General features: G+C 41.2%; 1 protein-coding gene across 9 annotated transcripts in view; it reads right to left on the reverse strand.

Annotated features, from left to right (window-relative positions):
• Positions 1 to 27,332, reverse strand: part of MTUS1 (microtubule associated scaffold protein 1) — a 165,205-nt gene that overhangs the window by 8,344 nt on the left and 129,529 nt on the right. For 8 of the 9 annotated variants that reach the window (XM_032413534.1, XM_032413535.1, XM_032413536.1 and 5 more), the window contains 5 exons: positions 19,789 to 19,855; positions 2,476 to 2,690; positions 1,656 to 1,761; positions 508 to 581; positions 261 to 356 (listed from right to left, as the gene is read on the reverse strand). In XM_032413534.1, coding sequence (XP_032269425.1) covers positions 261 to 356; positions 508 to 581; positions 1,656 to 1,761; positions 2,476 to 2,690; positions 19,789 to 19,855 — 558 coding nt within the window. Of the gene's footprint in view, positions 1 to 260; positions 357 to 507; positions 582 to 1,655; positions 1,762 to 2,475; positions 2,691 to 19,788; positions 19,856 to 20,859; positions 23,013 to 27,332 lie in introns of those variants that run through there. The other variant, XM_032413540.1, reaches the window with a different exon arrangement.

Consider the following 27,332-nt stretch of genomic DNA (forward strand, 5'->3'; position numbering starts at 1 on the left):
GTAGTCTTCACGTGAAACCCTGACCCTCATTGACAGTTTTCTTATCTGCCCGTAGTTATCAGCTTAGACCACTCGCAATGTACGGGGGCTTCATCTGTATGTCAGTTCTTAGGATTTCTAAAAAGCTACCAGTAAACAAAGAAGCCAGTTTAAAAATCACTCTGCAACATATGGAAGGAGTCCAAACCCGTATCATTGACCCTCACGGGCAGCTGAGCAGAAGAGAACTCCGTAGTGATGGAGAAGCATGCACAACTTACTAAATTTGCTTTCTCTCTTGATATTCTCTTTTGTTCTTCTGATTTCAACTTTTCATTTAAAGCATCATTTTCACTCTTCAGATCATCGATTTGTTTCTAAAACAAACAATGAAATGTGGAGCACAAGTTAGCAAGCAGACACCAGAAACACAGCAAATGTTCACAGAAACATGACCCAAACCACACAAACCTCAGGAATGCGGGTATCTGGGGGGGGAGGAGGTGGGGGTAAGTGAGATTGACCCACCTCCAGCGATTCCTGCTTCTCTTGAAGCATATCCTCAAGTGACTTCTTTTCCATTTCATGGCTTTTCTTGATTTCTGCAAAGAAGGGATTTTTTTGGAGGCAATCACATCCTATGCGATCACTATTCTACGGCTGTTAAAGCAGGTAGATCTAAGAGTTGATTATGAAGCAGGAGGACTATGTTACTTAAATTTGTAAGATGCTTTTATAAGAATTAAGCTATCTGTTCTCAAATTAGCCCTATGAGGGGAGTAGGGCAGATATTTCCATTTCACGATGGAGAGCACAGAGGCCCCCAGAGGCCAGCGGAAACAGAGCGTCCTCCTCAGGGGAGGGCGCCTCCAACACTGGCCTTCACCCCCGTGCTCTGGAGTTCCCGTGTGCTTTTCCATTTGCTCTTCATGAACCAAACAGAAGTCTAAAATTAAACCCAATCCTAGCAGGAAGGAAGAAGGACAATGTTTACTAAATATCAACCCTGGGCCAGTCACTTTTCGATGTTGTCCTCTCTGACTTCACACAACAACTCTCTTTTTCTGATGAGAAAAGGCCTTTGCCAAAGGTGAGCCCGCCCGTTCTCAGCCCACGTCCACACGCTTCTCTCTGGGGTGCACGGAGCTTAGCATAACAACTTCCGCTATCCTTTGCGTTCTTAAAGAAATGGCTCCTTCTTTTCCTTCTACTTCAGCCTTTCCAATCATGATAAAATAATTCTAAAAATATTCTTTCTTGACTCCAACCAGGGCCATCTCCATTTCACGACATCATTGGAGTGCAAGAGTGTTGGTGAGCAAGTGTTGCTGAGCATCTATCCTTTACTGTGGCCAGGATACAAACTAACACTTTTAACTTCCCAGGACTTCAAGTGGTAAAGAACTACTACTACCAAAAAGGCCTTTACGTTCCTTAAAAGTTCATCCTATTTCTGAAATGGCTGGCATTTGTGACAAACTACTATTTGCATCCTAAGGGGAAAAGGGCATCTGCTAACAATGAACGATGCAAAAAGAAAGCAAAAACACTCCAAACTGAATACCACAGGGTATTCTCTGGAAGGGAAAGTTACAAATCATTTCCGTTTTAAAACATACCACGCTGTTCCATTAGATCTGATTCTATTTAAAAAAAAAAAAAAAAAGCATTCTTGCCTGAAAGGGAGGTTTCATAGGTTTTTTTTAGCAATTCGATTTTCTCTGAGTGGCTGGCTTCGATTTCCAACTTAGAGGTTTCATGGGCAGCATTTAAGTTGTCAAACTAGAAGAAGAAAAAAGAACAAAAAATTAAAAGTCTTGAGTAATAAGCAACAGTATTAGGAGACTTGACACATAAGCATGCATTCACGTTAAAGGCTGCCCAACACATGGAAAGAACAGGCCAAGCTGGATCTGCCCCTCCCAATTCTCCACTCTGTTCCGCCTCAGGAACACCAACACACAGGTTCTCCACGGTTCACTGATGCAAACGGCCCATCATAAGGAATGAGGCTATGTTTCACAGTGACAGGACCACGTACAATCCACACCTGTCATATTGGTCTTTATATCCTCAGTCCCTAGCTCATGCCAGGCATACAGTAGGCACTCAACAAATACTTACTAAATGGAGAACTGATTTTAAAAGGAAGCAAGAAAATTAAAGATAAGCTTATGATATACTATTACATGAAAAATATGGGTTATTGTCATTTTAAGAAAGAAGAAATGCAAACCAATCATTTAGCAGTGTAACATCAAAATGCTCACAAAGGGATTACTTCCAGGTAGTACGATAAAGTTTTTTTTTTTCCTTAACTTTTCTTTCTTTTTTGTCCCTTCTTTCACTCTTACTTGATCGTAGAAAAAAATTAATTGAAAAACCCCTTTTCACCTATTTAAATAAAGAGAAGTTCAAAGGAAGTTCCTCATCAAACAATTAGAATTTAAATAAATAGCCATGACCAAGAACATGCTCAGGCTCCAAAGCACAGACCTGCTCTTGCAATTGAGTTTTATACTTCTCTGCTTCTTCAATGTAAATATTCTGGAACTTTTCACACTCCCCAGTGTAAAATTCTTTAAGCCGATTCTCTAGCTCTGAGAGATCAGTCTGGTGCTGCTGGTTTAGCTTCTGCACAAATCCTTCATAAGCTATTTGCAACTCATTCCTGGCTTTTTCTAAATTCTCACAGGTAGATGAAGCAGTGACTGAAAAGAGATAAAAAAAAGGGAAAAGATATTTCATCTGCGAAATTCCTAAATTCATCACATTCACGCATAGCTGTGATGATTCTGGAAATATTAACACAGTACTCTCAGAGTACTTCGTTCTCTCTTGACCAGATTTTCAAATGTAATGGTATAAAAGTGAACAATAAATAGAAACAAGAGGAAATGGTCGCTGGCAGCAAAATAAAACCCCCCAAACCAAAAAAAAAAAAAAAAACAACAAACAGAACCAAAGCAACCAAACAAAAAAAACAAAAAAACAAAACAAAACAAAACAAACAAAACAAAACCCCCCACACAACCACCTAGCAAGAAGTAACAGAAGTACTTGAGAAAAACCAGGTTTCCAAGGGAGGATCACCCTTTTGTGTGTTGACCAATCAGTGCAGGGGCCATAAGGAGAGGAGGCTCTGATTGGCCGAGGCGTCTCTAAGGCTGGCCAGCCAGTAGGGAGAAGCTAAGACACAGAGGGAACAGGGAAGATCAGAGAGAAGAAATAAATGGATTTTAAGCTTCGTCTTAATTTAAGCTGATTTCAAAAATACACTAATAAAAACAAAGTATTAGAATATGTTGAACACAAATAACCAGAGCATACCAACTTTAGAAAAAAAAAAAACATTTTAAAAGCTACAATATATCAAAAGGTGATTATCTTTAAAGGCAAAGTGATCTGAAAGGCATAATTTAAAATCGGAGCATCTTACTCTTCACCACCACTACTGAAAACACATAATGATTAATAATACATCGCAGAACTTGCACATAAATGCATACCCACCCACACTATAATTTATCCTGGAAGATCTCTATAATTTCTCAGGAAGCTTGACTTTTGCCTTTTCCAGCCTTCCTTCACTGACATTCAAAACAGGTGAAATGAGTGATACTCTGTCAGGAGGATGCATGGTCTCAATATCCTCAAGTGCCCATGGACTAATATAAAATGAGTACTCGTAAGTTAGTTGTGAATCCTTACTTCTCTTTTGGTAAGGAATATATATTTCTGCAGTTGTAGAAGGAATAAGAGTTTTACGGCAAAGAAAAGGAGAGTTTAGCTTAATGATCATTCTACTTAAGTAATATGAGATTGGCTGGTTCCTGGGATGAATTTCCAACAATGAGATAGACTTGTTTTCTTGGGAATATGCCATGTGGTAGTAGAAGTATTAGTCATATGTCCCCTATTGGGATTCTTTCAGAGGCAAAATGGACTATAATGAATAATGACAAGAATAGTGTCTGCTAAAGAGAACCATTAAAATTCAAATAAATCCACAAATATTTATTAAAGGGGAAAGGAACATAAAAAAAAAAACCTATTAGTCAGTGACTGGTATAGAATGGGGGCTCCCTACACATTATCCAACCCTTCCAGAAGTCCTGTGAGAACCTTATTACTAAATGAACAAGGAAACCAACAGAGGGTAAATCATTTGCCTATAAGCACACAGCTAAGTAAGTGGCAGAAGACTGGATTGTGGTAAGCAGTCTGGATTCTGACGATCTGCATCCAAAGCCTGGGCTTCTCCCACCCCACCCAGCTGTCTTTTGGGCCAGAAACTGGTGAGAAACAACATGGAGCCTCTCCTTGGGAGGCTCATTGTTTAAGTGAGAAGACAAGACCTATATTTTTGAGGAGAACAATACAGGGCAGTACCTAAGGGTCCAATAAATGGCCCTCAAAGTAGTTGACATCCAGCGAGTATGGTATGGAAGGTTCGGTCAGCAGATTAAGACAAACTTTTTTTTTTAAATTGTGGCAAAATATATACAACATAAAATTTACCATTTTCATCATTTTCAAGCATACGGTTCTGTGGCATTAAGCACATTCACACTGTTGTGCAAACATTACTGCCATCTAGCTCCAGAACTTTTTCTCCCCCAAAACTCAAACTCCCTATTAATTAAACAGTAACTCCTCAATCCCTCTTCCCTCCTCCTCCCCTGGCAATCACCACTGCTACCTTTTCTCTGTGAATCTGACTCTTCTAAGTACCTCCTATAAATGGAATCATACTGAATTTGTCCTTTTGTGCCTGGCTTATTTCACTCAGCATCAGGTCTTCAAGGTTCATACATGTTGTAGTGGGTGGGAGAATTCCCTTCCTTGTAAAACTGGATAATATTCAATTGTATGTATAAACCACATTTTGTTACTGATTCATCTGTCAATGGACATTTTGTTTATCAATTCATCTGTCAAAGGACACTTGGGTTGCCTCCTACCTCTTGGCTACTGTGAATGCTACTGTTATAAACATGGGTGCACAAACATCTGTTCAAGTCCCTGCTTTCAGTTCTTTTTGAGTATATACCTGGAAACGGAACTGCTGGATCTAATGGTAATTCTGTTATTATCTGAGGAACCACCGTACTGTGTTGCATAATGCCTACACCATTTTACGTTCCCACCAGCAGTGCACAACGGTTCCAATTTCTCCACATTTTCACCAAAACTAATTTTCTTTTTTTCTAAGCCAGCCTAGTGGGTGTGAAATGGCATCTCACTGTGGTTTTGATCTGGTCAGCAGTTTTTTAAAATTGAGCCATATGAAAATGCCATTCTGATACTGAGAGTGACAACTATTCTACCACAAGCCAATGGTGGGAGACCGCACAGCGTGCCCTGGGAACTAGAACATTCACAAGGCAGAACAATGGGAGATAGACCTAAAAAGGTAGATGGAGGCCAGATTATAAAGATCATCAAATTCAGTCCTGTTGGACTAAATTTTAGAAGTTAATTTCTTTTCTTTAAAAGAATTTAGTGAAAGATAATGACTATGCTGACGGTCATGCAACACTCTTTTTACTTTTCCTTTTTATTGTACTAATTATTTACCAAAGGTACAAAAAAAAAAAAAAAAAGATTCAAGTAGGTTAAGCGTCTGCCTTGGGCTCAGGTCCTGATCTGGGTCCTGGGATCCAGCCCTACATCCGGCTCCCTGCTCAGTGGGGAGCCTGCTTCTCCCTCCCTCTGCCCTCCCCCCCCTCCCCCCCCAGTGAGTGCTTGCATGCAAGCGCTCTCTCTCAAATAAATAAATACAATCAAACAACTTTCTAGTTAGGGCAATTTTGGTTTCATACAGCCTTTTCACTTAATTCCATTGGAATTTCAAATATCCAAAAAAAAAAAAAGAAATAGTATGATCCCAGCCCATCTGAATGCTCCTATCAGAGACAGAAATGTCTAAGTGAACCAAAAGCTAGAAGATCTTCTACATGAAGTTAACAGTATGCTACACCTGCCGAATTTTAACACGTTTGTAATGAAACAACCGTCAGTTTCAATGTATATCTATGGTGCATCAGACTTCAAAATCAAATAGAATAGATGGAAATCCTCTTACATTAGCCACTGGACAGGGCGTTTCCTGTTTAAAAAAAAAAAAAAAGGCACCTGGGTGGCTCAGTCCGTTAAGCGTCCGCCTTCAGCTCAGGTCATGATCTCAGGGTCCTGGGATGGAGGCCCCCCTTGCATTGAGCCCCCCTCACATCATTGCGCTCCCCCGCTCAGCAGGGAGCCTACTTCTCCCTCTGCCCCTCCCCCTCCCCTGCTCGTGCTCAGTCTCTCTCTCAAATATCTTAAATCTTAAAACAAACAAAAAAAATCTTTAAAAAAATCTTAACATCTTAAAATCTTAAAAAAAAAAAAAGAAAAGAAAACAAAGCTTAAAAGTATTTAAGTTTTGTTGGCCAGTGAGCGAGGTGAAGGGAAGGCAAAGGGGAGGGAAGGGAAAGATGGGTCAGACCCGGGAGGGAGGATGTACCTCGCTGTTAGTACGACAGTCCAAAGCGCAGGCCCAGCCCCAGCCGGTGACATCAGCCCGCAGCTGTGCGCAGACCTTTGCTCTGTTACGGGCCTGCTGTGCTGTGTGGACAACAGCTGGGCTGAAATCATCCCTCACACAAACAGCTTTACTTCGAATTAACTGGCCTGGGCTCCTGAAGGGACACTTTTATTTGGCATAAAGACTCTTGAAGGGCGCCTGGGTGGCTCAGTTGGTTAAGTGACTGCCTTCGGCTCAGGTCATGATCCTGGAGTCCCAGGATCGAGTCCCACATCGGGCTCCCTGCTCGGTGGGGAGTCTGCTTCTCCCTCTGACCCTCCTCCCTCTCATGCTCTCTGTCTCTCATTCTCTGTCTCTCAAATAAATAAATAAAATCTAAAAAAAAAAAAAAAAAAAAAAAAGACTCTTGAAATGCTTTTTTAAAGGACATCCATGTAAACATCGCCTCAAGGGTTCTGAGTGCTCCTCTCTGCCAGACACACACTGTTGGGGGGGGTGATGGATGCGACCCCGTGGCTTTAGTCACGGACTTTCCCTTGTGCTTATGACAGTTTAGGAGCGATTTCTAATGCCACCCCGCTCGCTCGTACTCCTTGTGCTCAGCCTTATCTCTTCCTTGCTTACTTTCCAGAATTCCACTCACTTTCAGGCAATTCATCAGGCAGCCAACAAAAGCCAAAACAAAATAGGAGATCTTGCAGGATTTTGAATAAGTAAGCAAGGAGTTTTCACAGTATTAGGTGATAGGGTTTTCAAGGTGTTATGGCACAAATGCAAAATCCACAGAGTACAAAGCAATCTTTTTGTCCAAAGTAATCTGTTCTGTGGGGCGATTACTGAAAGCCTGTCTGTGACGAAGGGTGCCAACAGACCGCTGCCTAGAGAAGAGCTGAAGAACTGTAACTTTTGTACACACACTGGTAAACTGCAAAAGCTGTCCCCAGCAGTCCACCTTAGAAAGAGAAATAGAGTTTTCAGAATTAGGAAAGAAAGAAACCAACTCATTTACAAGATCAGCCCTAGAGCACAAGGCTGTGAGACAGAATAGAAGTTGACATTTTCACCCTGGGACAAACCATGCCAACGACAGAACAGGAACAACATAGTTTAAGCATACATAACTGAGCAAGGAAAAAATATTTCAGAAAAAGTGGTGAGATGCTCGACATTTTCCCTTTTCATATAATTATTTGGATGACCTCTAGAAAAGGCCCACTGTCACAGTCAATTATAACCTCTGAAAAACAGAACTGGATTCATCCTGGGTCCGTTAGCCCCTTATCCCCGAGAAGCAGAAGCACAGCCATTACCTAATTAGTCCTGGTGGCCTTTTCTAAGAGGAGGAGGATAGATTTGTATTCTCTTCATCTCGTAGAGACCCATTTCCCTTTGGAGATCGGTAAATGTACTGTTTACAGAGAAAAACATCACACAACCATGGCCCTACAGTTGTAATATTCTTTTGAAATGATACAGAGCTTTCTTCACTTTCGTATCTGGGTAGCATGCTTCATCATGAGACAACCCAAAATATTTTAATCCTCAGGAACATAAATAAATGACTTAATAGAACAGAGCTTGAATAATTAGGTTCAATTCTCAGTCACAGCATTTACCGGCCATGTGATTTGAGCAAATTACTTAAGCTTTCTAAGCCTTCATTTCCTTTTTTTTTTTTTTTTTTTTAATGGAGAGAATCTTAGCACCTACCCTGCAGGATTAAATAAAATAATGCATGAGAAGCACCTGACCCACTGCCTGACCAGAGTCAGTAAGCAATAAATGTTGCTGTTACTATTATTCCTGGCCTTGCAAAAGTCCACCAGTTCAAATGTGTTTGAAGAGTCTTCAAAGACATGCTTGGGGTTTCAGGACCAAATGTGACAGTTAAAAAGCAGCCTTGCTTGTCGAGTATTCAAAGATAAATATATACACACACACATATGACAGGGCACTATAGTACCCACCCAGCTCCAACCTTCACTTCCTACTCCTATTGCTCTCAACACTGGGTGCAACAGAATGTCCCAACCTTTAGATGATTTTATCTAAATTGGACATAAAATCTAAAAAAGGAAAAAAGGAGGAGGTAAGGTCACATGGAAATCATACAAATTTTCATGATGCCACATAAGAGATTGTGACAGAAAGGAAAGATAAATAGGAAAATAAGAGGACTTCATTCCCCAACTGTACAGACACACTTTCTCTAGGTGCTTCTGGTAGGCGTGCTGTGGGTGCCAACCCTTCCTCAAGCAGCATTCCCATTCTCTGCACCAGCTATGAGGGAGACGAGATGCCCGTGTCCAGTGTTTCTTGCCTGCTTTGGGTCCCTCTCTCTTTCTGGTCACCTGGGAAGTCAGACACCTGCTTTTAGTGCTGGACACCTTCACTCCTTTCTCTCAGCTGGACCACTTTCTTATACCATGTACAAAAATAAATTCAAAATGGATGAAAGACCTAAATGTGAGCTAGGAAACCATCAAAATCCTAAAGAACACAGGGAGCAACCTCTTTGACCTTGGCCATAGAGACTTCTTACTAGACATGTCGCTGGAGGCAAGAGAAACAAAAGCAAAAATGAACTATTGGGACTTCATCAAGATAAAAAGCTTCTGCACAGCAAAGGAAACAACCAACAAAACTAAAAGACAGCCTACAGAATGAGAGAAAATATTTGCAAATGATATATCTGATAAAGGGTTAGCATCCAAAATCTATAAAGAACTTCTAAAACTCAACACCCAAAAAAACAAAGAATCCAGTTTAGAAATGGGCAGAAGACATGAATACATTTTTCCTAAGAAGACATCCAGATGGCTAACAGACACATAAAAAGATGCTCAACGTCACTCATCATCAGGGAAATACAAATCAAAACGATGATGAGATACCACCTCATAACCTGTCAGAATGGCTAAAATTAACAACACAGGAAACAACAGATGTTGGTGAGGTTGAGGAGAAAGGGGAAGCCTCTTGCACTGTTGGTGGGAATGCAAACTGGTGCAGCCACTCTGGAAAACGGTATGGAGGTTCCTCTAAAAGTTAAAAATAGAGCTACCCTACAACCCAGCAATTGCACTACTAAGTATTTACCCAAAGGATACAGAGATGGAGATTAGAAGGGGTACACGCACCCTGATGTTTATAGCAGCATTATCAACAATAGCCAAATTATGGAAAGAGCCCAAATATCCATTGACTGATGAATGGATAAAAGAAGTGGTGTGTATACACACACACACACACACACACACAGGAATATTACTCAACTATCAAAAAAATGAAATCTTTCCATCTGCAACGATGTGGATGGAACTAGAGGGTATTATGCTAAGCGAAATAAGTCAGCCAGAGAAAGACAAATACCATATGATTTCACTCATACGTGGAATTTAAGAAACAAAACTGATGAACGTAGGGGAAGGGGGGGGAAAAAGGAGCGAGAGACAAACCGTAAGACACTCTTAGCTATAGAGAACAAACTGAGGGTTGATGGGGGGAGGTGGGTGGGGGATGGGGATTAGGAGGGCACTTGTTGGGATGAGCACTGGATGTTGTATGCAAGTGATGAATCACTAAATTCTACTCCTGAAGCCAATATTACACTATGTGTTAACTAACTAGAATTTAAGTAAAAATTTGAAAAGGAAAAGAAAGCAGATACTTCTCAGGGAAGTATACTTGCTTTTAAAAAAACTTTTAATTGTGGAATAATTTTTTTTTTTTTTTTTTTTTTTTAAAGATTTTATTTATTTATTTGAGAGAGCGAGAATGAGAGAGAGAGAGCATATGAGAGGGAGGAGGGTCAGAGGGAGAAGCAGACTCCCTGCCGAGCAGGGAGCCTGATGCGGGACTCGATCCCGGGACTCCAGGATCATGACCTGAGCCGAAGGCAGTCGCTTAACCAACTGAGCCACCCAGGCGCCCCGGAATAATTTTAGATTTATAGAAAATGCACAAAGATATTACACAGAGTTCATATACACTCTCCACATAGCTGCCCCAAATGTCAGCATTTTACATAATCATGAGACATTTGTCACAATTAAGGTTTTAACACTGGAACAGTACTAGTAACTGTATTGTAGACTTCATTTGGGTTTCACCAGTTTTTCCACTAATGCTTTTTTTTTTTTTTTTAAAGATTTTATTTATTTGACAGAGAGAAAGACAGCCAGAGAGGGAACACAAGCAGGGGGAGTGGGAGAGGGAGAAGCAGACTCCCCGCTGAGCGGGGAGCCCGATGCGGGGCTCGATCCCAGGACCCTGGGACCATGACCTGAGCCGAAGGCAGACACTTAACGACTGAGCCACCCAGGCGCCCCTCCACTAATGCTTTTTTAAGAAAAATCTTTTAGATTAATTTTTGATCTTCAGAGAAGCTGTAAAGAGAGAACAGTTTCCAGATATCTCTCAGCCATTTTCCCCTAACATTAACATTGCACATTACCAAGGGACATCGCCGAAACTAAGAAACCAACACTGGTACAGTATTATGAACTCAACTCCCAACTTTGTCCCTTATTTCTGTTCTAGGATCCCATCCAAGATACCGCACTGCATTTAGTTGTCATATTTCCTGAGTCCTCTCTGGTCTGCGAGTGGGTCTTCCCCCTACACCCCCCATAATTGTGACAGTTTTGGAGTCAGGTATTTTTAGACTGTCCCTCAATTTTGGCTTGTCACGTCTTCTCTGCATAGTCCACTGACCCAGCAATTCCACTAGTAGGAATTTATACAGGTAGATTCCCACATATATAAAACGAAGAACGTTTGAGGTTTTTCACTGGAGCATTTCCATAACAGCAAAACATCAGAAACAACCTAATGTCCACTAGGAAGGAACTGGTTAAATTAATTGTGGTGTATAGAAACAATGGAATGCTTTCCAAAAAATAGGACAATTTAACAGCTATTTAAAAAGACTGATAAAGTTCTATATGTATTGAACTTTAAGAACTGTTAAGTGGAAAAACAAAGTGCAGAAATGCATGTATAAATGCTCCCAACTGTGTATAAAAGTAAAGGGGAAACAGATATGTATTTTATCTTACTTCTCCTATACCCCAGCCACAGAACCAAGAATGGGAACACGATCTTCTACCATAGTAGCATAATTACTTCATAATATTATTCTTACTCGACCGAGGGATATCCGGCCGTGACACACTCCCAGGGTGAATGACTATGTAGGTAACTCTCTTAAATCAGGGTCTCATCTATTTAAAATGGGAGAAGGTGATATACATGAATAAAGTTATCAAGATGCCATTTTTAAGAAGTGAATCGCTATGCGGTAGAGAGGCCAGTAGCCTACAAACCAAAGCGTAGGGACCTAGGCTATCCAACGATGGGAATTTCCAACTTCCTGCCCATCAGTTTCCTGGTGAGCAAGGCAGCAACAAACACCACATGCTCTGCTAACCTTCACGTTTGGTGAGGATGTGGCAGAGCCAAGTCTTCACAAACTGTCTGTGGAATGATCATCGACTCGTAAGAGCTCCAGTTTTTCTTTCTGAAAGGTACTACTTTTTCATATGACCGAGAAATTTGGCAGTCATGCGGCAGACAACAGTCTTCTAAATTTCAAAATGAGCTACAGATGGCTGTCTGATTGCTCTTGGAATTCTGTGAAGCAACATGAACTGATTTCAAAAACCTCTCACTAATCATAACTTACTAGGAATTTGCTTTTACAAAATGCCTGCCCTCTCAATTCTCCCATAACTCATACCAGTATCCTTTTAAAATAACAGTTCGTGCTTTACAAAGTGCTCTCCCGCCTATGATTTCACATAATAGTGTTTTGAGTTAATAGAAGAGATTATCTTAAATCTCCTTTTACTGGCAAGGGAACTGAAGGGGCAGAATTGGGTCCAGGACGCCAATCTGCTCAAGATTTTCAATGCAGATTCCACAGCACAGAGCCCAGAACCTGATCCTCATGGCTATTTTCTCAACTTGAGATGCGTAAGAGAGAATTTAATCCATACATGCAATGGATGTCTGAGAGTATTAAGGCTTTGTTCTCTTGTGGAAGCTAGAAAGACTGCAAGATAAGATAAGGCAGGTTAAAAAAAAAAAAAAAAAAAAGATCTCCCCCCCGCCCCGTCCCCCCAATTTCTCCTGACAGAATCTTACTTGAATGGGGGAAGATGATCTGGCTCAGCCAGCCAATGTGGGTACAGAGGTGCCAGGTGGGCCTCCACGGAGCCTCTGGGTCTCCCTGCCAATACAAGTCTGAAAAGGCTTTGCTGTTTTTCAACTTACTGGCCAACGACATGCTGCACAACAGATGCTCTCATAATCAAAACAGCAACATTCCATGGACCAATGAAAATATTTAGGCATGAAAGTGGATCAGAGATGCAAGCCTGGCTGAGTAACTGACATAATATTCTAAGCTTCAGGCCTGAGAAAAATCAATTAGGACTTTAAAGAAATCACAGTGAAATCAAAACAATAAATTTAATGCTCATTTGGAAGCCGATGTACAAGACCGGGCTCAATTCAGTTGGTGCTTTTTGGCATTACTGTGTACTCTCTCACTGTGCTTACTTCATTCCTATATACTTTAAATAAAAGAAACAACATTCTGGACAACTAGTCCGGTGTCAAAGTGTACTCCACGGAGCACCTACAGGATGATCACCCTGCAAGGTCATCAGAAGTGCGTTGCTGGGCTCCGTTCCCAAGCCACCTGAGTCAGCACTGTGAATCAGCATTCTAACCTGGTCTATTTTATTACACAGGAAAGTCTGAGAACCAGCGTTCTGGACAAATGACATTATTCAAAACTGAACCTATCAAAACTGGACAAGGACAGATTAGAACAAGGAACAGAACAAGGAAGAAGACTCCGCGGGCTTTCAGAACAGATACTCTTGGTAACACCGTGTATCTATACCGGTGACAGAACGTGACCTTTTACTTAAGGACACAGCCAGCCAAAGGCTGAATTTGCGATGGATGGCCATGGGTGGGGACAAACGGGCTGAGTCTGAGGTGGTATCAAAACCATCTTTGATCAACTCAGCGAGAGAAAGAATTCTCTTTTGGGTTACAGTTGGTTTTCATTATATTAGCAGTTTTTTCATGAAAGCCCACTTCAAAAACCATTTCTGGAATTCTGCAACTCCAAAGTGACTTAACTGTAAAGAGTTTTAAAAAATTACTTTGAATACATAGGCTGTTAAATCATAACTGTAGACAAAACTAATGAAAGAATTAACACATTCCACAAGGTGCACGGGAGCCTCAAGTTCATAGACAACAGTTAAGTGTTGATTAGACAATTTATAAACTGCTTCTGGCAGAGCCAAGTCCCTTTTCCCTAACTGATAATAACAAGTCCTATTTTAATCTGACAGCACTTCTTGAACTCCGGAATCGAATAAAAAGATTCCAAAAGTTGTTACCAATGCAAAGGAGTGTTTATATCACATAATTTTGTGACCTCTCAAATATTTTCATCATGCCTTCCCTGTTACCATGAACAGGAGTTTGGACTTACCGATCCTAGGTCCTTACCCAGGCACTTTGCTCTCTAGCTGTTTGACCTTAGGAAGGTTACTTCACTTTTAAGCCTCAGTTGCTTTTCCTTCCTTCCTTCCTCTCTCCCTCTCTTCCCTTTCCTGTCTTTTAATAAAATACTAACCAGTAGACTTAGAGCTGAATATTGCTGTCGGGAAAGACTTGGCACTCAATAGATGTTACTGTCATACCCAGCTCATAATTTTTATGCACACAGAAAAACAATCAACTAGTCTTAGTGAATTAAGGGTTCAAATTCCATTTGTGTCGTTAAATAGAAACAATTAGGACAAATGTATAAAAAAGATGTGCATTGTCCGAACAGTTCAGTGCAAACAATATTAAGTTTATAGGAATGCCTGCTAATAAAGGCATTTCAAGGTTTTGAAATCTAGTTCATTTGAGCAGATATTTAAGTCTCAGTAGGATTAAAAAAAAATAAAAATAGCCCTAAAAAGTGTAAATTAGCTATTAATTCTGATGGCTAGAAACCTTGAAATAAAAATACCTTTTTCTTCATTTAGATAAAAATGTGATTCTAGTGATTAACATTAACAAAAAACAGTAGGAACCCCTGAAGATCATAATTATGGTTCTCTTTTATACTGGTTTTGATCCAACACAACTCTTAAAAAAAAATCAGAATGATATGCTTATTTCCCCATCTTAGAGGCCAAATGCTTGCTGTGGATACAGGCCATTAAAATTGAATTGTCATCTATTTCAAGGGCCAACACTTTCAAAATGATCTAACTGGCATTGTCAGACATAATTGTGAAATGTTTCCAAGAGAAGTATAGTTCACCTTATTATTATTCATTCTTAAAAACATGCATGTTATTTTTAAATGGTTTGTAGGAAAACATTTGTACACAAAAACCACTGAGTATTAGAATATTATAAGGATAAACCCAACTTTCCCTAGTCACTATCTTCAATATAAAAGTCATTCATTCACTGAGGTAGTAAGTGCCAGGCACAAGGTATCAGTGGGTAGAGCTGCAAACGTGAAGGAGATACCGCCTTTGAAGGGCTCACGGCTCTGGATTGTGAGAGGAGGTCTAGAAACAACCCTAAAAACAGAGTTTTTTGAAGAGCACGGTAGAAGGCACGATTAACTTGCTTGAAAGATTAGGTAAAACTCAACTGATGATACGGCATTTTATTTTTTTTATTTTATTTATTTATTTTTTTTAAAGATTTTATTTATTTATTTGAGACAGAGAGAGAGACAGCACATGAGAGGGGTGAGGGTCATAGGGAGAAGCAGGCTCCCTGCCGAGCAGGGAGCCCGATGCGGGACTCGATCCAGGGACTCCAGGATCATGACCTGAGCCGAAGGCAGTCGCTTAACCAACTGAGCCACCCAGGCGCCCGATACGGCATTTTAATTAGGACTTGGCTAGGTATCGTAGCTAGTGAGGAGTTTAAGACGCAAAAATAGAAAAGCAGTAAAAAAGAAGAGAGTATTTCAAGCAGAGAGGATATCATGTGCCAAAGAGGTATGAATGGACCCATGGCTAGACGTGAGGAGCTGAAAGAAGTGTGAAGAAAGGCAAAGGAGTGTCCTGCCATCCTGAAGTTGGGCTGAGAGTTCCAGTCAAAACATACATGGCAGCTATAGTGATTTGGACTTTTTGCCAAAGCCCAAATGAAGTCATTTATGTTTGTTAAAAATGTCCAGTAGAGGACAGATGTGAGATTTATTTTAAATACAGTCCTGGTAGCATGTGGGGAGGACAGAAGCAGGCCTGGAGCAAGGTGACCTGTTGGGTGACTACTGGAATATATTTGGGGTGAGCAATTATGGGGCTTAAATTAGAACAATAGTAGCCAGAAGGCTGAGGAGGGACAGATCCAAGCGATACTTAGAACACAGATTGCTATCATGTAGAAGTTGGAGGAAAAAGCATGTGTCACCTGTTGTTAGCTTAGGTGGTGAGTGAGTGATGACGTCACTGCAGAAGATGATGAACAGACTTTGAGGAAAAGAGGTCTGAATGAGGAGACACTGCAGAGCGTTCAGGAAGCAAGGGGCTGGGGAGTCAGAAAGGTCTGATTATACCAGACTGGCTCTCCTGGAGGCAGCTCTTCACTGGGCAAAACACATCTACCGCTTAGGAAGGAGAGAACTAGAAAAATAAATCTGTGCATCATCACCCTATAGGTTGTAGTTGAAGCCAGGGGAATCGATGGGATAACAGCAGACAATGAAACCCTCGCTATACTCCAACACTAAAGGGATGAGTGAAATCAAGCAACATCCACTAAGACTTTCCCAGGTCATTCAACATAACCATAATGAGGACTACGAGTCAATATGGAAAAGTGTTTGACACAAGCTAAACAGATCAGAATACACATAAAATAACATGAATGAATCTCAAAACCACTTTGCTGTGTGGAAAAAAGCCAGACATAACAAGAACATAATGTATGTTTCTATGAAATTCTAGAATACACAAAATAACCTACATCATAAAAATCAGTGTTTGCTTCTAGGGAAGGGGGGGGTGTCGTCTACCAGAAACGAGCATGAGGAGATTTTCTGGGAGGACAGAGATCTTCAATACCTTGATAAAGGTGTAGGTCATATGAGTATATGTGTTTGTCAATAAGCACTCCATTGTATGTAAGTCATACCTTCATAAAAAAGTCAAGATATGAAGTCATATATATTCATATAAACAAAGACAAGAGAATATGTAAAAATAAGAGCTCTGTCAGGGATACTGGAACTATGGGCTATTTTCCTCTCACTTCGCAATTTTAATTTCCACACAACGTCCTTAAATAAAAAGAAACCAACCCTCAAATACTTGAAATATCCATAAATACTTATCAATCACTTGTGAAAATGGAAAGCATATATATTTTTTCCATAGTAAGGAGAAAAGAATCTCTGAAATGAAGCAATTTACCATCTGAAGGCAACAAGGAAACACAAGATATAATAAATACATGGTTGTAAAGTATTGAGGACTCCCTGGAGGAGGGGGGGAGCCTCATGGTTTTGTTCTGAGCTCAGCTGGGTGAACTTGGCAGTAGAGGACACTTGTCAGAGTAACCAGGAGAGACAAGAGGAAAGTCAGTCAGTGGAGCAGATGGTTGGAGGCAGTTAGATTCCGAAGGTCACTATCACAGACTCTACTTGGGTTTCAGTGCTCCTGAGTTTCAGCTGTCCTTTATTTATTTATTTTTTGCAGTTCTTAGTTTGGGAACCTTGCCTCAATTTTCATAGAGAAGAGAAAGAAACAGTACCCCGGGGAAGAGTGACACCAAAAGCCCCCCATTATTTTGGAGAGAAATGGTAGATACTTGGATGCTGCTGATGGCAGCAGCTCTTTCTCTTCTTGAGAACAGCTGCAAACTGCACCCATGTGAATACCTACTATTTAGTAGGAGCTAACACTTGGTGCTAGGCACTTTACAGTGAGTGACTTCATGTCATCCTCACAACCACCCCTGAGCAGACAATTATTAGTGCCATTTGACAGAGAATGAAACCAGGACTCAAGACCTGTCATGTGACTTGCCTTTACGTCACCCAGCTACCGAAGATTTGGACCCGGACAGCGTGACCACACAGTCTAACCACTCTACACTACCGCGTCACATTTTAAAACTGCCATTTCCAACTTTGCTATGTAACCTATCATCTTCCATCTCAGCTCATGCTATGAACAATCCCACCGGCAGCTTTCGGAGTGTTCCTCCTGGACTGTTCCATCAGAAGAACTATGTAAAGGCTTCTCTTCTCTCCCCTCACGGGACTGGAACCATTCCCCAAATGCTTTCCATAGTTCCTTGAGCAGTTCTACCTCGTGCAACAGGAGCACGGACATATTCCCCGTGTGTCCCCTCTGCTGACTGACGTTCTCACCATCGTCTCACTCATTCCCCTGACAAGAGTCCTCTGCTTCCGGGTTCACCCAGCTCCCACCTGCGCGACGAACGCTACGCACAGGCCAAGCGCGGCATCCGGACACTTGGCCAGCGACGGTGAAAGCACACCAGGGCACACTCTCCTTATCACCGAGGGAAAAGGGGGAGAATGGGTACAAACTGCGAGCCATTTCCTGCCGGGCTGTGACCAACTGGAGGTGCTGAGGACCTGGTTCCCATTCGAATCATTTCATTGTGCTCTCCGCTAAGAGGTAAAAAGAGGATCCCCCATTCAAGCAGCAATGAATGAGCACAGTGTTCTGCTGGCGTTTCTGTCTCATCTTGGGGAGAGGCTGAAATGTGAACCATCAGGTAGGCTCATCTCCACCTCCACTGGGTCGTAATGAACTCTGAAACACACACACAAAGGCCTCTTTCCTGACCTGCTCACTCTAGATCCATTACGTTATTTAAGGCACAGACAAAAGCAAATTAAGTTGGTCATCTGGGTAATCAAAAGGACAGCAGTCTAGTTAACATGGTGGAAAGCCTCGAATGCTATAGCTGGAAGCCTGTTTCTCAGCTGTGGTCTCCTTGAACTGTTTCCCTAGAACTCGCAAGTCTTTGGGGTCCTGAAGTTCCATCTGTCCTAAAATTACTTTTCTATAAAGAGTTCTTCATTTCCATAGCCTAAAATAAGGTCAGGAGAAAATGATGCCCCAGCTAGGTATTAAGAACCTGGGGGGTTAGCCAGGAGTTTAGGGTTGCCTCCCGTTGAGAGGGGAAGATGGAAGAGGAACACAGAGACAAGCTGAGGCCCCATATTCACTGCTATTTGATCTTTGCCTTCGTGGGGGGGGGGGCGGGGCAGGGGAGGAAAAACTTCAAGTCCAGCAAACTATATTGACAATATTAAAATTCTGGTCTTGTCCAAAGAAAAATGGGCAGTTTCTTCTAGAACTGGATGAACACAATCTTCGTCTCTGGCTATTGCTTTTGCATCATTTATACACAGAGCCACTCACTTTAAAAGGAGGCTGTCAGCATGCATAGAAAATTGCAAAGGGCAAGCAACTGAGCCTTTTAATGAACAACTCCAGACCTGGCTGAAGCTAAAGCAGGAAGCGGATCCTCTGGGGCTGAGGTGCCCGTGGCAGACAGGGGGATCCCAAGGTATGGCTCACTCCAACACAGGAGTGAGGCAGTATTGTCTCTCTTGCATGAACCCTGAGGACCCTTCCAGGAGAGACAAGAACCAAAACTGAGCTCAGCCTGGGAACAGAAGCACTGGGTGGCGGGTGCTACAGACATCAGAGACACACGGCTACCAGTGCGACTGGGTCCTTACTCACCATCAGCCCCGTTCAAACTGTGACGTGAGCACAGAAGACGCCTTCTCCAGACAGGCTACCCTGGATGCACAGCATCCTTCTTTTCTGTATACTCACTCCTCGCAAAGGGCCCAGAGGGAATGTAATGTAATTACTGTCATCGGAGAAGGAATTTTTTTCACCACTCTTTAATATGGAAAGAGGTTCAGAAAAAAGTATGACGGGATTATTTAACAGGAACTCACACAATTACAAAAGTCACTCTGTCCCTGTCTTCAGGGAGAGCAATGTTTTGGTCATCAGAAGCTCTGCTAGGCTTAGATCAGTGCCAGGAATTCTGTGAACTTGAGGTCAAGCTGCCAAGATTCGGAAGAAACGTTGATAGTTAAGTGTTTGCACAGATACTAGTGTGGGACAGCTAACCACTGGCAGCATGCAACTCCAGATAGGGAAACCAAATTTTCCAGTCGTCCCCTCGTCCTGTAAAACTTACAGGGTGGGAGGGGGGGAAAGAAAAGCTCTTACCTAGCTCTCCTCGAAGGTGAACAAGTTCTTGAGATAGGGTTTTGTGTTGTTTCAGTGCTTCCTCCTGCTGCGGAAAACACACATCAAGTTACTAATGTTTTCAAGAGGGTCCCTTTCAGTAAGGCACACATTTGTTATCACTAGGAAAATGAGACTCAGAAGGGAGACGCCAAGATACGAATCATTTAGGCTAACAGTTTGTGCTGTTAAGAAAACACAGATGTCCCTTAGTTGTTAAGGAAATTCATATTTCAAAAATCTTTATTTTCTCAGGTCCTCGTGTAACTTTCATTTGAGGCACTGCATGGCACTTTTAAAAATATTTACTTTGAGCCCTGCTTCATTGCTGATCCACAGAACCTTTCAGCAAATGCATACTTAAGATTTAATGCATTCTCCTCCTCCAAGGGCAATAAAGCACTAATCAGTTTAAGATAAATATTTAATGTTCTAAACATACGCACTTATATGCACTTTGTCCTGTATTTGCAAACAAAAAAGTTTTGTTACAAGGTCAATCCTTCTAAAAGGAAGATGCAAGTTTGTTATAAAGCAACAGCAAAAAATAATCCTTTTAAAAAAAGGCAAAATTAAACTAATTTTACTCAGCTCCACATTATTTTTTCTAAGGATTATTATATATTTGGGATCAGCTATAATTGTAAGGAGATGTTAGAGAAACAAATCAAAGAAAATCAGGCAACTGCTTCCATATCAAAAAAGCTATTATTTATACTGCAAAAAAGAACAAGTTCCAAGTTACCAGCAACTCAAAGCAATCACACACACACACACACAAATACAGCAATAGTCTCTTAAAAGGTAGATTCCCTACCACCAGGGCATAACTAAGGAAAAGGAAGAATTCAAAGCTCTCTGAAAATGTTCTCACTAGGATCACCCAAGACGGAGCTCCCGCCGCATCCTGATCACAGTATTGCAGAGATCATGAGATCCAGTCTTCTGCAGACAAGAACTGCTTGTCATTCAAAGCGTCCCCCAATTCCAGACAACCTCTGCCTCGGTCCCTGACATTCTTCCAGAAACGCACTAGAAGCAAATACTAATTACCCTTGTTGCTGCACATGGAGGATAGAGGCACATTTTGCTGCCGGAGCAGCCCATTTTCCAGCTTCTGTCTCCAACTGTCCCCACCCCCTGCCCTGTCCAAGAAGTACACAGGTGGCCACACCACCCACCAGTCGGGTCTGCCTACATTCAAAGCTCTACCGGGAGGAGCGCCATTGGTCCTCGGTTAGCCCTACTTCACGTCCTGCAGGTTACCGTACGCCTCTCTCCTGGCAGAAGCTGATTCTGCAGCTTCTGCCTTTGGCACAAGCAGCCTGCTATTACTTAAAGCCACAGCCCTTCATTTATGAAAAACGAGAGCCAGACATTAGACTGATCGATGGCCACTTACTTAAATATCAGCTGGTACAGTGGAAAGAAAAACTGACCTTCTCTGCCGGGATAATGGAGTTATTTTTAGATTTGTGAGCCTTTTTCGTCCCCCTCTTTAATTGAGGTCATTAGATTATCACACTTACTAACAGAAAAGAGAAACTTGTTCTCAAAAACCTGTATAGTAAAGGAGCCTATGAACTAGGTGAACAACAATCCAAGTGTGTTTTGTGACTTACAATTTAAAATGACATTATAATGAAACGAATGGTGTTTGCCGCGAAATTTAATCTGAAAGTTTAGAACATGGTCCACTGGTGTTTAAAGGGAAAGTGTGAAATGCTGATTTGAGAGCTGGAGATCAGACATCTTCTAAAGCGTTTACTTTTTACTCTGTGGGGGGGGTCTCTCACTAAAGAGCTGAGGAAGTTAACGAACAACGTGCTCACGCTGTCATATTGGATAGTTAACAGTGACTGCAATTTAAGGAACACGTCTTCACTGAGTACATTTTTGCCATTAACTCTAAATGCTTGATTTTTAAAGTGCAGTCTTCAGTTGTTCTGAAATCACAAATCAGTGAGTCCAGGTTTTTAAAAAAATGAACAAGTCATGAGTTTTCTAATGTAGAAATTAAACTTTGAGGAAAATCAACCTGGATTAAAATTGGGAGAAAAGCATATAAAAATACATATATTACATGCTTCTCCTGGTCTCATGAACTTAAGCCTTAATTTTGTTTGCTTAGCAATCTAGTTCAATAAGTATCAGCAAGCTTTGTCACTCAATGTCAAGAAAACCAAAAGACAGCTTAATACCCATAAGCAATCCTGCAACATATTCAGGAACTCACTTAAAATTCACTTTCCGGTAGTAGTTAAATTGTTAGGAGAAAGCAAAGCTGGCAAGTTAAATCACTTTTCAAACTTTCACGAATGTGAAAAGTGAAGACCGAAAAATTAAGCTGAGATATAGTCTCCAGGGGTAATTTTGTGAAAATGTTTACATCCTAACACAAATACATACCCCGTGATCTCTTGGCTTCTTAAAGAGATTTTGGGGATAAGGAATTTCAGTCCATGTGAACATTTCGCCCAACTCTCCTGCACTCAACCTTCCTGTACTCAGTGCCCAGAAGCCAACCTGGGCACTCCAAGTACACGGTGACAGGAAAGGCGTGAGGTCATCCTTGACTCTTTGTCTAAATGGGTTGTTCCAAAGTCAGTCAGTTCTTCCTAATGTGCCTTGAATCTATCACACTTTTTCTATTAGTGCTACCTCCACCCCAGTCCTGATCTCCACCAATTCATTCCTGCACTAGTAGTGAAAGCAACCCTTCATACGACCTTGCAGAGGGCTGCTAGATTCATGTCCCATTTTCTTTGTACACAGAAATGCCCTCACTCAAAAAGAATATTCCATGGAGTACATGAAAAAGAAACTTTACCCTAGTTCCAAGAACCTCAATCATCCAGCTCCTGTTTAGACTCCCAATTCCTTCTTCATTCTGTTCAAGTCACACTTGCCATGCGTGTCCCACCTCCACAATCTGGAATGTGTGGTCTTTACCTGACCCGTTATATAAACCTCAATGTCAATCATAGTTACCGTCTCCTTCCCCCCAAAGCCTAGAGAAGACATTTATCTTTCTAAATTGATTGGCAAATGACTGCTCTGTACCAATTAATCAAGGACCATTCCAGATGCTGGGAGAAACATGAAAGAAATTTAAGACATGGTTCTTGCCTTCAAGAAGTTTGGAACCGGGGCGCCTCAGTGGCTCAGTTGGTTAGTGTCTGCCTTTGCCTCAGGTCATAATCTCAGGGTCCTGGGATCAAGCCCCACATCGGGCTCCCTGTTTAGTGGGGAGTCTGCCTCTCCCTCTCCTTTTGCCCCTCTCCCCCACTTGTTCTCTCTCTCTCTCTCAAATAAATCTTTTTTTTTTTTTTTAAAGAAGCTCGGGACCTAGACAGACCTAAAATGTCCACGCTCAATTCTCCAGTCATCATTCAAGGCAGATGACCTCATCTGGGGGGAAGCAGTACAGAATAATGGAAAAACCAAGGGCTTTATATATAATCCTATGTGAAATGCCAACTACAGTGTCCGCACCATAGTGTCAGGTTCTGCCTGACTCTCTTTGGGAGCTTGTCCTTTAAGATACCTATCCTTCACTTGTAGATGATAAAAACACATTCTGTCACTTAGATACTGACTGCCTGTTTCTTTTTATTCACCTGCTCCTAAATCAGTGTTTCTGTCCTAGATGATAAACTCTTTATATCTACATAACAAGTTTATTTAATCCTCTTTGTATTTTAACAAGCAGAATTCCACACAATGTGAAAAAAAGAGGGAGGTGGGTATCTGGATAGAAATATGCTTTTCTATGCATGCATTAAATATATGAAGTCCTCCAAGGAAAAAAATGGATTCACTATAATTTAATTAGGAGTCCCCGGGATACAGGCACTTAGTCTCTGGCTGCCGTCCCATCAGTGGGCCTGAATTTGTTAGCTATTGAAAAGCATCAACAGCACAGGGGGATTTTGCAGAAAAGAGCCATGTCTGATGGCTCAGATGTGTGTATCTCTGACCTCCTCCCCACCACTCACACAATCAATTACGTCCACTCTTTTTTGTTCTGAGACATTTTTACTTATAGTAGACTGCTAGTGTCTTTCCAAATTCACCTTATTTGGGTACCACTTTAGGTTGGATTTCACTTTGGCTGTTTGTACAGAACATTGCACAACTATGCAAAGATAAACCAAGAATGGGAACAAACTAAAACTAGCAATAGTGTGTCCTCTGGGAAAGAGAAAGTGTGGTGTTAGTTTCCAGATTGATGAGATGCTTATTAGAACTTATACATAATGAATTATCATTATTAAACAGACTTGCAACAAAAGGGTAAGTCATAATTCTAGGATTCCCTATAATCAATCCTTTTTATCCACACTCTAATGCTCTAAAACCATTTAGAAAAACTTAGGAATAAGATATATATGTATATATAGATTGGTCTACATCTACCATCTACATCTACCTATCTGTACATCAATCAATCACTTCTATAATGGTATGAGAGAACCAAAGGGTTAAGAGGAAAATTGTTCTGAAGAATTACTTAACTTTCCCCCTGGTTATGTCTTTCCTTTCTAACTGTTTTATAACAGTGCCCTGTACACATTAGCCAATCAGTAAATATTTGCTGATTGGTTATAAAGAGCAAAGAACATTTACATAACGACTTTATATGTTCATCTTTACATCTGGGATTCCATCCTCCCCATTCATTTGTTCGTTCAGGTATAGACTGCATGTCTGTTATGTATAAAGCCCTGCCATAGCTGCTGGCGTGGTTTCCTAAGAAAGAACTAGACACAGGTCCTGCTCTCAGTGAGCTTCTGGTCTTAAAAAGCAAAATGAGTGAAGATGGTTATCTGTAATATAAGGTAGAGAGTGACAGAGAAATCTAAGTGCTCCTAGAATCCAGAAGGTAGAAAGAACATACAGCTAGAAGGACCAGGAAATACAAGAGGGAGGTGTTTTGTTTTGTAGATTTATTTATTTTAGGGGGAGAGAGAGAGAGAGAGAATGTGTGCGTGTATGTGTGCAAGCAGGGGGAGGGGCAGAGAGAGAGAATCCTCAAACAGACTCCCTGCTAAACGTGGAGCCAGATGCAGGGCTGGATCCATGATCCTGAGATCGTGACCTGTGCCAAAACCAAGAGTCAAATGCTCAATGGACTGAGCCACCCAGGTGCCCCTAAAGGAGGGAGTTTTTGAGCAGGATTTTAAGAAATTCAATGGAGTCACAATTACATGGGCATTAAAACCTAAATCAGGGGCAAGATGAAATTCACATACAGTGAAAGTATCCCAGAAACTCAGTAAGAGTTTGCCCTGTTGTAGACTGATGAAACCATCTGTCAGTATGTCCAATCAAGTGAGGTTTTTCCTTTAGTGTTCGATCTACTCCTTCTCCAACTGAGCATCTGATAAGAGTGTTTGGTTTGTGTTTGCAGGCCAGGTTGTATGGGAAAAAAGTATCTTGAAACACCAGGATCATGCGGACTGTGGAAGGTTCATGCCATGTGAGGGATTTAGGAACCAAAGGAAGAGCTGAAACTGGTCTTTCCTCTCACATCCCCTCCTGGGCCTTTCCCCACTGAGGGGCATGGAAGGCAGGCCTGCCTGCTCTATTTAATTTGCATTAACCAAGCAACCGCTTGGTTGTTTGTATAATGAATCCATGTGAATCAAATACAGGTAGTGATGGGACGCTACTCTAAGTGCTGAATATGTAGGTATTAGGGAGAAGGGCAGTAGCCCAGTAATGGTATTTGAACCAAGGATGAAAAAGCACAAGAAGTTCATAGGTGATTTTGAGTTCCTAGTGTCCGAGACCCAGGTTCAAGTCCTGGTCTTCCTCTAAATAGGTGTCTGCTGATAGTCAAGTTACTTAACAGCTCTATGCCTCCAATTTCTTCCTAGTAAATTCCAACTTGTGTCTTTGGACAAGATTTAATAAGAATGTCTAGAACTTCATAAATATTCAACAAACATTATATCCCTCTTGCTTCTCCTCTACCTCACTTTAACAGCTCTATGCCTCCAATTTCCTCCTAGTAAATTCCAACTTGTGTCTTTGGACAAGATTTAATAAGTAAGAATGTCTAGAACTTCATAAATATTCAACACACATTATATCCCTCTTGCTTCTCCTCTACCTCACTAATTATATGGAGCAGCTAGGCAGTGAGGTGAGGCTTAAAAGGGCAGCTCGTGCCAAATTATAGAGTCTTACACTCCAAGTTATACCCCAGAGTCATCCAGAGGAAATATAATGTGAGCCATGTATCTAATTTTAGTTTCCTAGTAGCCACATTTCTTAAAAGTTTAAAAGATTAAATTTTAATGTGTTTTATTTAACCCAGTATATCCAACATATTATCATTTCAACATATAGTCAGCAGAAAAATTATTCACAAGGTATCTTACACCCTTTTTTCATACTGTCTTTGAAATCCATGTGTATGGTTTTAATGCTTGTCTGCATATCTTATTTTAGCCTTACGGCACTTCAAGTGCTCGGTAGCTTCATAAAGCTAGTAGCTACCATACTGGACAGGTCAGCTGCAGACAATGGGGAAACCACTGAAGGTCTGAATCAGCAGAGTGGAATGCTTTGGAAAGATGAATCTGTTAGCACTGCTTGGGGTAGATTATAGTAAAGACAGTGCAAGCCTAAAGACTAATTAAGAAGTTATCATAATCAAAAAAAAAAAAAAGTTATCATAATCTAGTGGACAGTTATGCAGAATCCGAACAATGCTGGCATCAGTACGAATGGAAAAGAGGGGATGAAGGGCAGCAACAGTGCAGGATGAGGGCTCACGGCACTTGATGACTCATCTCATGTGGGAGGGAAAGGAGAGAAAGGAATTGAACGAGAGGCTGGTTAGGCTAATATAGTAAAACAAGATAATTGGTTTATCACAAAATAGACAAATTGTTTCCTACATTTAATATTATGTCGTTTCCAATTTAGCTTACTTGGTTATATAAGCCAGCTTTCCAATTCCTTCCTTACATATTAAAGAGAAACAGGAGGATTACATACTACTGTAATAACAACTAGGTAAATGTCTCCATCTCCCTCTCAAAGCAATTTTTTGGACAAAGCTGTAAAATGTTCATCAAATATTGGTCTTAACTGTCTATTAGCTTGGTAACTTGCGAAGGCACAGAGCAGGTGCCCGGCTCCCCTGCCCCAGACTGGTAACTGTATCCCAGCAGCTTCTGTAGGAAAGGAACGTACGTTTGTTGGATTGAACTGAACTACAGAACAAGCAAATTGAACAGTTTTCTTCTCGAGATGTTATGTAATACCCATCTTTTTAGACTATGATTTAAAAATATTTTAAATATTTTAAAAGCCTGGGTAGCTCAGTGGGTTAAGCCTCTGACTTGATTTCGGCTCAGGTCATGATCTTAGGGTCATGAGATCGAGCCCTGGGTTGGGCTCCTTGCTCATCAGGGAGTCTGCTTGAGAGTCTTTCCCTCTGCTCCTTCCCCCAGCTCGAGCATGTGCACGCGCACTCTCTCTCTCAAATAATATTCAAAAAAATATCTAAA

Source organism: Phoca vitulina, unplaced genomic scaffold (genome assembly GCF_004348235.1).
Source record: "Phoca vitulina isolate PV1807 unplaced genomic scaffold, GSC_HSeal_1.0 scaffold15, whole genome shotgun sequence".
NCBI lineage: Eukaryota > Metazoa > Chordata > Mammalia > Carnivora > Phocidae > Phoca > Phoca vitulina.